This window comes from Palaemon carinicauda, chromosome 40, assembly GCF_036898095.1.
Source record: "Palaemon carinicauda isolate YSFRI2023 chromosome 40, ASM3689809v2, whole genome shotgun sequence".
NCBI classification, from domain to species: domain Eukaryota; kingdom Metazoa; phylum Arthropoda; class Malacostraca; order Decapoda; family Palaemonidae; genus Palaemon; species Palaemon carinicauda.
Window position 1 is genome coordinate 56243 of NC_090764.1, and position 13758 is coordinate 70000.

The 13758-nt window shown below is 34.7% G+C and overlaps 1 protein-coding gene across 4 annotated transcripts in view; it reads left to right on the plus strand.

The window, feature by feature from the left end:
- Positions 1 to 7102, plus strand: part of LOC137632068 (uncharacterized) — a 53874-nt gene extending 46772 nt beyond the window's left edge. For 3 of the 4 annotated variants that reach the window (XM_068364045.1, XM_068364047.1, XM_068364048.1), the window contains 2 exons: positions 477 to 689; positions 5195 to 7102. In XM_068364045.1, coding sequence (XP_068220146.1) covers positions 477 to 689; positions 5195 to 5423 — 442 coding nt within the window. In that variant the 3' untranslated portion in view covers positions 5424 to 7102. The remainder of the gene's footprint in view (positions 1 to 476; positions 690 to 5194) is intronic. The other variant, XM_068364046.1, reaches the window with a different exon arrangement.
- Positions 7103 to 13758: the final 6656 nt, after the last annotated feature.

Here is a 13758-nt window from a genome sequence, read left to right on the forward strand (position 1 = left end):
ACTCAACCGAGTTCGGCTGGTACTGCTAGGCTGCCACAGCCCACCCTCCCCCGCTATCCACCACAGATGAAGCTTCATAATGCTGAATCCCCTACTGCTACTACCTCCGCGGTCATCTAAGGCACCGGAGGAAGCAGCATTAGATTTGAATTTAATAAATCCGCTATATACTGATGGAGTGAAAGGTGAAGCACGAAATGTCAAGGGATTATTGTATATATTGACTATACATATGTACTGTATCTATGCCTTTACAGTAACTAGCTTTTATTATACATACATACATATACCAAGGCACTTCCCCCAATTTTGGGGGCTAGCCAACATCAACAAATGAAACAAAACAAAAAGGGGACCTCTACTCTCTACCTCTACTTTTATTATATAAGTATAAATAGATTGAAATTAACTACTGTACTGTATTTCTAATAACATACCGTAGAAGTGAATTAATTTAATTTTTTCTCCTCCCGCAGACAAGGTCATGTCACCAGTGTCCGATTATTGAAAGAAAAATACTGTGCATTTGTCAATTATGCCGACAAAGGTGCTGCAGGCCGTGCCATGGAAACGTTGCAAGGGCATGACTTATTTGGTCAAAAACTCCTAATAAAATTTCCTGATAACCCAATAGTAAATGGAACTCAAAATGTCATTTTCAGAAAAACGAAACCAACCGTTTTAAGAAGGTAAGTTGTCGTAGGTTTGTTGCCGTACATGTCTTGTTAGAGGTCTTTGTGTCGTACAATCTTAGCGCCGTATAGTACTTACTTCTTAGAGATCCTATAGTCCATTTCTTTAAGCGATGCATAATTGCACCGACTCGCGGCGGTGCCCTTTTAGCTCGGAAAAGTTTCCTGATCGCTGATTGGTTAGAATTATCTCGTCCAACCAATCAGCGATCCGGAAACTTCTCCGAGCTAGAAGGGCACCGCCGCGAGTCCGTGCAAATATGCATCGCTAAAAGAAATGGACTACAGTGCTGTACCGTACTTGTGTTGTTAGAGCGCCTAGTGTCGCACAATGTCAGTGCCATATGGTACTTGTCTCGTGAGAGTTCTTGTAGTGTTGTTAAATACAATTTTGTAGAACAGTAAGGAAATAATTCTTGTGAATTTGTTACACTGTAGATACTGTACAGTAGTGTTCCCTTTTCTTAACCCTTTTACCCCCAAAGGACGTACTGGTACGTTTCACAAAACCCATCCCTTTACCCCCATGGACGTACCGGTACGTCCTTGCAAAAAATGCTTTAAAAATTTTTATTTCAGATTTTTGATAATTTTTTGAAAAAATTCAGGCATTTTCCAAGAGAATGAGACCAACCTGACCTCTCTATGACAAAAATTAAGGCTTTTAGAGCAATTTAAAAAAAATATACTGCAAAATGTGCTGGGAAAAAATAACCCCTTTGGGGTTAAGGGTTGGAAATATCCAAAGAGCCTGGGGGTAAAAGGGTTAACTATTCGATAAAAAAGAACAGTGGGTTAATTTTCTAATTTCATTTTGCTTACACAGTAATATTTAGAATTTGAATTGTAGGTAACTAATTTTACGACATTCTCATGCAAAATTTTGAGAATATAAAACATGTTTTTACTTTGTCCTTTCATAGATTTCTTTGCAGCCTTGAAGATCACTTACAAATTTGAGAATCTAGATTTCTCTTAAATATACTTATAATTTTTTTTAAGTTTTTTTATTATAAGAATTCAATAGCTTTGAAGATTTTATTATTTTATCTTATTAAATGGTAGCGTTTTCATAATGATTTTGTAAGTTTGTGGACAATTAGCAAGGAATTCTTCCCTGCAAGTTACAGAATTGGATCTCAATTTGTTTTTTTAATATAATTTATTCAAAGAATTCCAATTCAAGTCTGAAATCTTCATGTATTTTGAGTTATGCAATTTATTTAATTACAAGTTTATTCAAAGAATTCCAGTTTGATTTCGAAATCTTCATACATTTTGAGTTATGCAATTTATTTAATTACAAGTTTATTCAAAGAATTCCAGTTTGATTTCGAAATCTTCATACATTTTGAGTTATGCAATTTATTTAATTACAAGTTTATTCAAAGAATTCCAATTTGATTTGGAAATCTTCATACATTTTGAGTTATGCAATTTATTTAATTACAAGTTTATTCAAAGAATTCCAGTTTGATTTGGAAATCTTCATGTATTTTGAGTTATGAAATTTATTTAATTACAAGTTTATTCAAAGAATTCCAGTTTGATTTGGAAATCTTCATGTATTTTGAGTTATGTAATTTATTTAATTACAAATTGGTCCTGGTTTCTCATCACCAAACTCACCAACTTTGAAAAACTTAATTAGAAATCTATAGATGAAGCACCTTTATTTTGACGAATCTTACCTCAGAGTCACATGGCTAATATCTAAGTAGTCTGAGCTTCACGACCTTGAAATAAAGAAAAGCAAATAAAAATCTCTCGATCCCTATATCCCTCCTCTCTGGGGAACCAACAACTGTGCATGTATTGTTGGCAGAAACCTCGTCCAGTGGTTCACATGAACTACTCAATCTCTCCAAGTTATTCTTATCGTTGTCGTCCGGGAGACAGTGTAGACGTTCCTCTTGGAAATTGCATTTTCACAATGGAGTAATTCTATAGTATTCCATATTCCACAATTATTTCAAATTCCTTTCCAACTGTTATATTATATCTTATCCTTTTCTTCTCCTGTATAGGTACAAGTATTTGTAGTAGCCTAATCTATTTTACAGTAGTACTGTATTGTTGAGCATTCTCTCTAGTAATTTGTTTACAGGTGTTAAATATAAAGATTCTGAATCGATTGACCTATTGTTATCAATGCCAAGGGCAAAAGAGAATTGAATATTTCAAAATAAGCTTTTCTTCATGTTCGAGAACAATTTTGTGTCACGTATTTCTAATCGGCCATTCCATTCCTCTTTTCTATTCTTGAAGACGAGAAGCTCGCCGTCACGTATCGCAATAAATCTTATTGTTAAAACTCTTTGTGTATTAACTCGTACTTGTTGTTCCTGGTTTCTGGTTTCTTTTGGGTTCTCTCACAACGCTTATGAAGATGTTAATGTGCGTTGTATTCAAAGACAGACTATTTTACATGGCTATTGATTTTATTGCATACTTTACTGGAGTAGGAATTTAAACGTAATAAATTAGAATTGTATGAAATATAGTATTTGAGTAACTTAAAGATCAGGACTATTCAGTCAACAATTTTTGACTGATTTGTTTTTAGAATATGACATCTTTGTAAATTTGAAATTTTTACTCTGAAGGAAAGACTTCTTTGGGTAGTTCAGCGAGTCAACTCCTCCTCCTCCTCCTCCTCCTCCTCCTCCTCCTCCTCCTCCTCCTCCTCCTCCTCCTCCTCCTCCTTTTCCTCTTCCTCCTCCTCCTCCTCTTCCTCCTCCTCCTCCTCCTCCTCCTCCTCCTCCTCCTCCTCCTCCTCCTCCTCCTCCTCCTCCTCCTCCTCCTCGTGTAATGTACACACACTTCTCAAATAATTTGTTTTCTAAGATACAGTAGTTATTCAAATATATTCTCATCTGCTGTCCCCGTGATACAGCCTTTCATGCTAGGTGATTGGAACCTTGTCTTATGTATGGAAAGCGTTTTGGGAACTTATGGCTTCTGCTCAGTTGGGTGGCCTTTCCCATATCTTCAGAACTATGGTTTATGTGCAGTCTTAGTTTGCAGTATAAGAAATGGAATCGTAGTTTTTATGATATGAAACATTAGCATTGCTTAAGTTTGGAGGTCAAGATATCTTTTATATGAATAAACTCGAATGTGCTTTTATGTAATGTTGATCAATATCAAGTTTAAATTGGTACATACCGTGTTCTGAAATGCAGTTGATTGTAGTATTTTACAGAATTGTTTCCATCAAGTTGTTTAACCCTTTTACCCCCAAAGGACGTACCGGTACGTTTCACAAAACTCATCCCTTTACCCCCATGGACGTACCGGTACGTTTCACAAAACTCATCCCTTTACCCCCATGGACGTAACGGTACGTTTCACAAAACTCTCCCTTTACCCCCATGGACGTACCGGTACGTTTCACAAAACTCATCCCTTTACCCCCATGGACGTACCGGTACGTTTCACAAAACTCATCCCTTTACCCCCATGGACGTACCGGTACGTTTCACAAAACTCATCCCTTTACCCCCATGGACGTACCGGTACGTTTCACAAAACTCATCCCTTTACCCCCATGGACGTAACGGTACGTTTCACAAAACTCTCCCTTTACCCCCATGGACGTACCGGTACGTTTCACAAAACTCATCCCTTTACCCCCATGGACGGAACGGTACGTTTCACAAAACTCTCCCTTTACCCCCATGGACGTACCGGTACGTCCTTGCTAAAAACTGCTATTTACATTATTTTTTTCGCATATTTTTGATAATTTTTTTTGAGAAACTTCAGGCATTTTCCAAGAGAATGAAACCAACCTGACCTCTCTATGACAAAAATTAAGGCTGTTAAAGCAATTTGAAAAAAAATAAACTGCAAAATGTGCTTGAAAATAAATACTCTGGGGGTTAAGGGTTGGAAAGTTCCAAATAACCTGGGGGGTAAAAGGGTTAAGTGAAAGCAGATATTTTCAATGAAGTCAACATGTCAGTTGTAGTGCGAATATTTGAATTTTTAAAGAAGGAATTCTACCTTAATCTGTTTTATTCTTTGGAGGGTTCTTCAGCTTGAAGATTCATCTTGTTTAGATAATATAAAGGACTAGTTTATTTACATTATTAATTTTTGTGGAATTGGTACCGCCTTGAAAGTGTCATACTGCAGTTAGTGTTTTATATTCATTAGATATTTTTTTAAATACAGTACTTTATAGAAAGTTCTCAATTTACAAGCTTAGTAGGTTCCAAGAAACCTTTTGAAAGTCAAAATTTGTACTTGCATGTCTATGATTTTAAGCTGCAAAAGTAAACAAATAGTCGCGTTTCATATTCCAAATGAAGTCTTATTTACTGCATTAAATTATAATATATTTCATAATGAAGTTTTTATACAATATCTAAGCTTTATAATTCCAGTTTGATTTATTTGTAACTTGAGGACCTTCTTACTCACGTACTGTACACGAGACACAGCCTCTTATTGACACCGCCGTTGCGCCTCAATTTTCTCCCTCTTGTTCTCCCAAGCAGCAATACCAAGCCGAACGGCGTCTCAAGCGGTATTGCCGTCTCGCCTCCTGCCACGCAAGTTCAAAATACAGCCCAGTCACAAGCCAACGGCTCAAAATTGAAGGGACCAGTGAACGGCGACGAATGTTATTTCTGGCGCACAACTGGATGTGTCTTCGGTGACTCGTGCAAACATAAACACATTCCAAACCATAAAGGAATTGATAAAAAACCTTGGCAAAAATAGAATATACATTTATATAATACATATATATATATTATATATCTATATTTACTATATTTCTCCCAGTCTAAAATTTTTGGTTTGTTCTTTCTAAATGTGTATATTCAAAGTGTTTTATTTATTGATACAATCTAAAAGAGAAAAAGAAGTTTCTACCGTCTATATTGGTTGTAAGTTTTGTATTTTACATGTTAGTTTATGAGGCTACGCTCTGAAGGGGAGAAGAAGCTCTCATACGCCTTGAAATGTGGTGCTTAAACAAAAAAACCATGTGAACATATTGTAGTCTGCCATTGTAGGACTTTTATCTAAATATTTTCATTTGACATTCGTGCCCTCACATGCAGATCCAAGTTGAAACTTTTTTGTGAATGATTGGGAGGTCATTGTGCAAGAAACCTAAGAAAAGAAAGAAATAAGTCATTTTCTATGTGGAATATTAGGGCTCTATATTAATGGGGATTTTCTGGCTTCGTTTTTTTCGGATTTTCTATTTTGAGATATAGTTTTATAAAAGTTTTATATTGTGTCAGATTAATAGGAGAATAATTGTGGAAGATAAAAAAAAAAGAAGTTTTGGTGTAGCCAAGCTTGAGACAGATTTCTATGATTAGTTTGAGATATTTATTCACACCTTAGATATGTTATTGTTGATCGTGGTACCAAAGGATATTCGCATTGGTTTATATATATCGATGTAAGATACAAGACAGAGAGTTGTTTTTTTTTTTTTTCAGCATTCCAAAGAGGTGGGGATTCCTTAACTTAAATGAAGAGTAGCAGATGTCTTTTCATAGCTGCTGGCAGATTGATTTCCCCTTTTGATTTTTTTTTTCTGAGAATTTATTTAAGAAAGCGAGTTTATACGAGGGAAGGCCTCTGCTTTTTAAGCATAGCTATACAATCTTTTCATAGCTGCTGGCAGATTGATTTCCCCTTTTGATTTTTTTTTTCTGAGAATTTATTTAAGAAAGCGAGTTTATACGAGGGAAGGCCTCTGCTTTTTTAAGCGTAGTTATACAATACCCTATAATTTTATAAGTATTTATTTGATTTTCCTCATTTTTTAGGGAATGCAACAAGTATTTCTCATAACCTTCAATGAATAACATCATATCTAAGGTAAAAAATGGCCATTCAAACTGGTAGTTAACGTTGCACTCATTATTTTACATTGTGTTCTTGAGAAGAATTTATTTGTAGTTTTTCTTTAGTATCTAGAGTATTTGTACTGTTCTGTAATACAGGCTCTTTGTGTATCTCACTACACCTTTCTTTAGTTGGAGGAAACATTTCATAGACACGCTATACTTTTGTTTTATTGAATTACGAGAAGGAAGTGTTTTTGTTTTGGTTATGCCAAAAAAACAAGGAATTTCTAGAGTTTGTTTTTGTCCTGTCTTAGTTGGGAGTGATAGGTTATCTGTATAATCATGGTCTAGATACAAAAAAAGCCTCAAACATCAATTTAGGAAGAGATTGAAATGCTAAATGGAAGACTTAAAAAATCATAAAAGAAAAAAGCTTTGTTTTTTTTACATCAATTCTTTTGATGCGTGGTATTTTTCAGATCGCCCATAATGTTCTCATTCACACTGTAATCAGTATCCAAGAAATAAAAAGTATTGTCATTATGTAAGAAATTTTTAAAGATTAAATACTCCTCAAACTTGTTAAGAACATTGATTTTTTATTCAATTGATACCGGTAGTCGTTTCCAATGTTGCCGGATACTATATAGACTTTGTAGGTCATGGAGAGACCAAGGGACATTGTGTGTTTCATGTAAGAAATTAGTTTTAAAACCTGTCGGTTAAAAGTCCGGAAGTAAAGATGATTCTGGCGTATCAATAGATACCGGTAGTCGTTTCCAATGTCGCCGGATACTATAGACTTTTTAGGTCATAGAGAGACCAAGGATTATTGTATGTTTCATATAAGAAATTAGTTTTAAAACCTGTCGGTTAAAAGTCCGGGACTAGACGCTTCTGGCGTATCAATAGATACCGGTAGTCGTTTCCAATGTTGCCGGATACTATAGACTTTGTAGGTCATGGAGAGACCAAGGGTTATTGTGTGATCATGTAAGAAATTAGTTTTAAAACCTGTACGTTAAAAGTCTGGGACTAGATGCTTCTGGCGTATCAATAGATACCGGTAGTCGTTTCCAGTGTTGCCGGATGCTATATAGACTTTGTAGGTCATGGAGAGACCAAGGGTTATTATTGTCTTTCATATAAGAAATTAGTTTTGAAACCTGTTGGTTAAAAGTCCGGGGCTAGACGCTTCTGGTGTATCAATAGATACCGGTAGTTGTTTCCAATGTTGCCTGATACTATAGACTTTGTAGGTCATGGAGAGACCAAGGGTTATGTCTTTCATATAAAGAATTAGTTTTAAAACCTGTCGGTTAAAAGTCCGGGACTCAAGAAGCTTTTGATATATTTTTTTTATCAATATAGTTCAAGTAAAGGTTTTATTCTCAAGTTAGTCCTTGTTACCAAGTAATGTTTTGAAGAAAGAAATAGAAAAATGTAGATCGTTCTTTTCACTAAAAAACATTTTGAAAACATTCAAGGAAAATTTTTCTTTAATTCTAAATTTAGTAGGTTTTTCAACTGGTAACATTCAAGAAGAATTTTTCTCTAATTTTAAATTTAGTAGATTTTTAGCTGCTAGTAATTTTTCTATTTTTGAAAATAAATGTGTTTAATGAATCACATTACTGTTGCATGAGTAAAGTGTTATGAATGCCATAGTTTTGGTAAAGTAGATAAAATCACATTTGAAGAATCACCATTTAGTAGAAAATCAATTAGAGTTGAGTTTCTATGGTAAAGCTGTTTTGATCTTTTCAACATTTTTGTGTGTTGTGGTGGAATGATGAAGCACTGCACAGGTAAATTCTTCGGGAAACTTTGAAGAAGAAGCAAATTTTCGTTATCGTCATTACGAAAAGGAGACATCGCCCATTATTACTAATTATTACCAAGTAAGTTATCAAGAATTTTTTTTTCTGAATTTTCATTATGCCATACCAGAAGATATGAAGCACTGTACAGGTAAATTCTTCAGGAAACTTTGAAGATGCAAATTTTCGTTATCGTCAGTATGAAAAGAAAACCTCACCCATTGCTTATTACCAAGTAAGTTATCAAGAATTTTTTTTCTGAATTTTCATTATGCCATACCAGAAGATATATATGGTAATCAATGGTTCCGTTTACCTATTGAAGAAATTGTAAGTTCTTTAACTTTTGTGCTTCTAACAAAATAGAAAATAGTCAAGCGGAGATGGTAGGCTTCTCTCAGGATAGCTATAATTGGCAATAATAAGGAACTATTTCCAGCTTGATTCTCTAATATGAATCTCATTTTGTTGTATGTAAGATTATTAACCCTTTTACCCCCAATGGACGTACTGGTACGTTTAAAAAAACTCATCCCTTTACCCCCATGGACGTATTGGTACGTCCTTGCAAAAAACTGCTATTTACATTTTTTTTTGCATATTTTTGATAACTTTATAAGAAATTTCAGGCATTTTCCAAGAGGATGAGACCAACCTGACCTCTCTATGACGAAAATTAAGGCTGTGAGAGCAATTTAAAAAATATATATTGCAAAATGTGCTTGAAAAAAAACCCCTTGGGGTTAAGGGTTGGAAAGTTCCAAATTTCATTAACCCTCTTACCTCCAGTAAAAGGGTTAATGAAATTAAGTAATCAAGAGAAATCTAATTTGGTTCTTCAGTCCAGTGTTAGTACGTTTTGTTGTGACTTCAACATTTATAATGATAGTCATTGATACCTTAACAAACTCATCAGTCATGTACAAGCCAACATTCATTGTTTTGAATCGCCGTATTCTTGAGTCTTTTGTCTAACATACTAAAGCCAAAGGACCCAAATGACAGTCTCACAATACGTGTAACCAAAAAGTTCCCGTCAGTCACCTTACTTTTTGTGAATCTCCTGTGCTAAAGCTACAGCCCTAGTCGGAAAATATGGATGCTACAAGGCCAAGGGCTCCAACAGAGAAACTAGCCTAAGGAGAAGAAATAAGGAAATAAACTATATATTCTGAGAAGTAATTAGTAAAGAAATATCGTGATCATGAACATCATTAAAACATCTGCTTGTAAACTATGAAGAGTTATTTAAATCTGTTCAGCATAAAAAGCATTGCTGTCAGTTTTGAACTTCTGAAGTTCCCCCGATTCAGTCAACTAATTAGGAAGATCATTCCACAACTGGGGTAATCCTATCACATAACTGTAGTATTTCAATCTTATTCTAACTGCTATCAAATTTTTCTGTGGGTAGTTCGTTATTTTTCAGCATTTATTACTTTTGATCGTCCAGTAAATGATGAAAGTACTATACAGTATAACCCTTAAACATTATTAGGTACTGTACAGTTGCTGATATTTTCTAATATTTCTAGTACAGTCTCTAGAGCCTGGAAAATGTAGGTAGTTGTGTATCTATTCAATTATGTTTTCTAGAAATAGTTTTCTTTGCTGTGTATAGCAACGTTAAGTGGACAACTTGCATGCAAAGGGAATTTGGGGAAGGATAGGGGTAGAACCTATGTTGGAAATAGAAAAAATTAAGTCAATAGCGTAGGTAAAAAGTGAGATGTTACTCGGCAGAGGAGTTGCAAAGTTGAACTTCTCATTTTGAATACCTCAACAGCTTTTCAGTATTAACCTAAAGTTTACAACTGTTTAAACTTTTTCATGTCTCCAGGAGAAGGTTGTAAATACATAAAGGTATTAAGAGAAATCAGAGTAAGGTATTATTTTTGGGGGACTGATAAGGTACAATACTCAAGATTGCATGAAAGGTCTTCCTCCTAGCTGAATTACACTTCCCACCGAGTTTGTATCATTGAGACGTTAGGAAATAATTGAAAATAATCTTTAAATTTTGATTTAAAAAGAACTTTAATCTTACGTAATGCTTATTGTTTAAACAAAGAAAAAGTTTAGGAAAACAATTTAATGGTAGAGCCTTAGAAAATGTCTCGATATAATGCACAGTTTAAGGAAAAGTTGAGGTGCTTTATATTATCATTTTTTATTGATTTAATCAAACAAATTTGTAAACTGATTTGTTCCAATTTTCATTCATCCTTCAAGAACATTTCTGTTGAACTTTCAAGTCAAAACATGTGCCTTGTTACTATCTATAAACAACTGTGTATCAGTAATGATAGTAGACTTCCTATCCTTTATACAAGTCTTCTGTGCCTATCTTTACTCCAACATTCCACTAAAATTCTATCTTGTCAAGTATAGGATAAGTTTTCGGAACAAAACTCTTGTCGGTCCGAGTGTTGTATTTGGGATGTGGTTCTCTATAGGTTAAACTTCATGCTGATCAGTATCAGGTTCTCAACGATGTAAACATATTGCATGGCGGGCAGTCACTGTTACGAAATTTGTGGATTGTTTGGGAATCACAAGTGTAGATAACGTCATATAAGAGGAAATCAAGGGCAAACCATCTAACTGCCCGTGCCCGTTGTTGAGACACTGGATGAACACCTTTTAGTGACGAGGTTGCATGGCACAGCTCTGACTGCACCCTTCCTTCTGCCCGGTGTGTGGCCCAAGTCGTATGCTCGCCTGCTTGTGTCTACTGCTGGCCTTGGGCTGTTTGATCTGGTAACACTGTTTCAAAGAGAGAGACTTACGGGCAAATCAAATTGCCCACTCAGCATTTGTCCCTCGTGTGGAAGTGTCTTAAGGATGATGACATGCCTCCCAAGCTTCGTACTACACTGCTTGTTTGATTAGGTAAAAAGTAAAATGAAACTGCTTTCCATCATATTGCTTTTGAAGAAAGCATCTGTAACTGCGAAGACTCGACTGTCAGTGCTTGATGAACCCCAGGCTACTGCGTTCTTGGACTAGACATCATTGGGTGGCCTTAGCCACTTAGGTACTTGCAGCCCTAAACTACTTAAGTTTATTTCCGCAAGTTTCTTCTAAGACATCTTTGCAGGAAATTAAATCTTGTTTATTCTACCATTGACAATCCTCATGACATCTTGTCGGGAGGCTGAATTTATCCCGACATATCCCTGCATGCTACAGCGTCATGCATGTCACATCAGTACTCTTAGGCCACTATTGTTAAACGTCCTCGCTTTCATCGACTTCATATGACTGCTATCAAGAAGAGGAACCAGTATCTGGGTGAGTGTTACTGTAATGTGAGTGAAAGAAAGAATTTGTTTTTCATTAACTCTTTGGGTGTCATCGGATGTAATTTACTAACGATTCCTCTACTATCTTCTGAGCTACTGGACGTGTTTCGTGTCTAGTAGTTAGGAGTTTTGTCTACTTATGCCTATGAAAATTTTACAAAATAATTAACCTGTAGATAAATGGGAAGTAAATTTATTCAACTATTCGTTAGTGAATGTTGTAAAGTCCTTTGTTTTTCAGCTTTTATGCTATGAGTTAAATAGAATGTATAAAAAAAGAGCCTTGGGTTGCAGGGCCAAATTATTTTGCTGAAGGGTAGACACTCAAAGGGTTAATGTATAAATATATATTCAGTATTCATCTTTAAAGTCTCTAACTATTATTTAGATAAAAGTAATTTACAAGTATTGGATTAAAGAAAGTTTTAGTCCGAGTTTTTGTTTGCTCATTATAGGCTGAAATCAAACTGTTTGTACTATACTGAATGTGTGCAGAGCTTTTAGATGATAATTTTGTAAAGAAAAGAGTATAATATTGAAATGAGTGTAGGTATATTGTTATGACTTTCAAGTTATATTATTTAGACACTAAATACTAAACCTAAACATTTATGAGTGAAGAGATTACAATTTATACTTTATATATATATATATATATATATATGTGTGTGTGTATATATATATATATATATATACCTACCTTAAAGTTGTGAAAAGATTTTGTGTATTGCCATATGAAGCAAAGCTGTACTAGTCAGTACCAACCATACTAGGTTGGTTTGCTGTGAGCAATCTGACAAAAATCTCCCACCACCACCAATCCGCAGTGGCCAGCTTGGTGATGAAAACTGGCCAAACCCCAGACATGAATTTACATGTCTGAGGCCTTTGTCCTGTAATGCATACGTATGTAACTATACATATAAACATACTGAAACAAATGGATAATTAACTCAAAGGGCCTCAGTTAGATTTCACCAGTCGTCTCTACCTTGAGCTTTTAAATCAATACTTCTCCACTCATCTACACCACGTTTCAGTCCTCAGCCATGTAGGCCTGGGTCATCCAACTCTTCTAGCACCTTTTGGAGCCCAGTTGAAAGTTTGGTGAACTAATATCTCTTGGGGAGTGCAAAGAGCATGCACAAACCATCTCCATCTACCCCTCATCATGATCTCGTCCACATATGGCACTCGAGTAATCTCTCTTATAGTTTCATATCTAATTCTTTCCTGCCATTTAACTCCCAATATTCTTCTGAGGGCTTTGTTCTCAAACAAATAGAAGTTAATTTTATAATATATAGAAAAGGGTCAAAATTAATTTGAAAGAAACCCATTTTATTCGTTCTGTTCTATTTCTTCTAAAGTCTACTCGGTCATTAGGTCAACTTAATTTTTGAACCTGTATCACACATGTTTCTTGAACCTGTATCATACATGTTACTGAAGTCAACTCCAAGGACTTTAATATACTGTGGGAATAGATTATTACATTAGAATAAAAACAGTATTAGATACAAATGCTTTGTCAGTTTTCAATAGTTTTCTTTTAATAGAAAAAAAATATGAAAATCTGGAAACAAAAAATTAGTTATAGGGCTAGGTAAGTGAAATTATGAATCACCTTCAGTATTACGCAAATTAGATTATTCACAGTTATTTATTTTACACATTTCATTATTATTCGTTGTACCTAAGTTGCAACCCACGTTGAAATAGCAATTTTGCAATATATGACAAAATGCACTTTACAATTGCATGGTTTTGTGTTGCTATTTGTTAATCAAATTGCATTATTGCACCGAAAGTAGTTTTTTTCTTCAAAACTATATAGTATATTACCCCCTGAGAGATAGTAGGCCTATTATTAAGAAAATTAAGACAAATTAAAAGTTGATAGTGAGAGATAATACCATTAAGGAAATTAAGACAAATTAAAAGTTGATAGTGAGAGATAATACCATTAAGGAAATTAAGACAAATTAAAAGTTGATAGTGAAAACCTAAATTTTTCTTTCATTTCAAATTTAAGTTTTAGATTTTTACCATTTTACTTATATCTTCAAATTTGTTATAGGCCGAAGAACATATAACATTAGGTTTTATAGTCGTGACATAT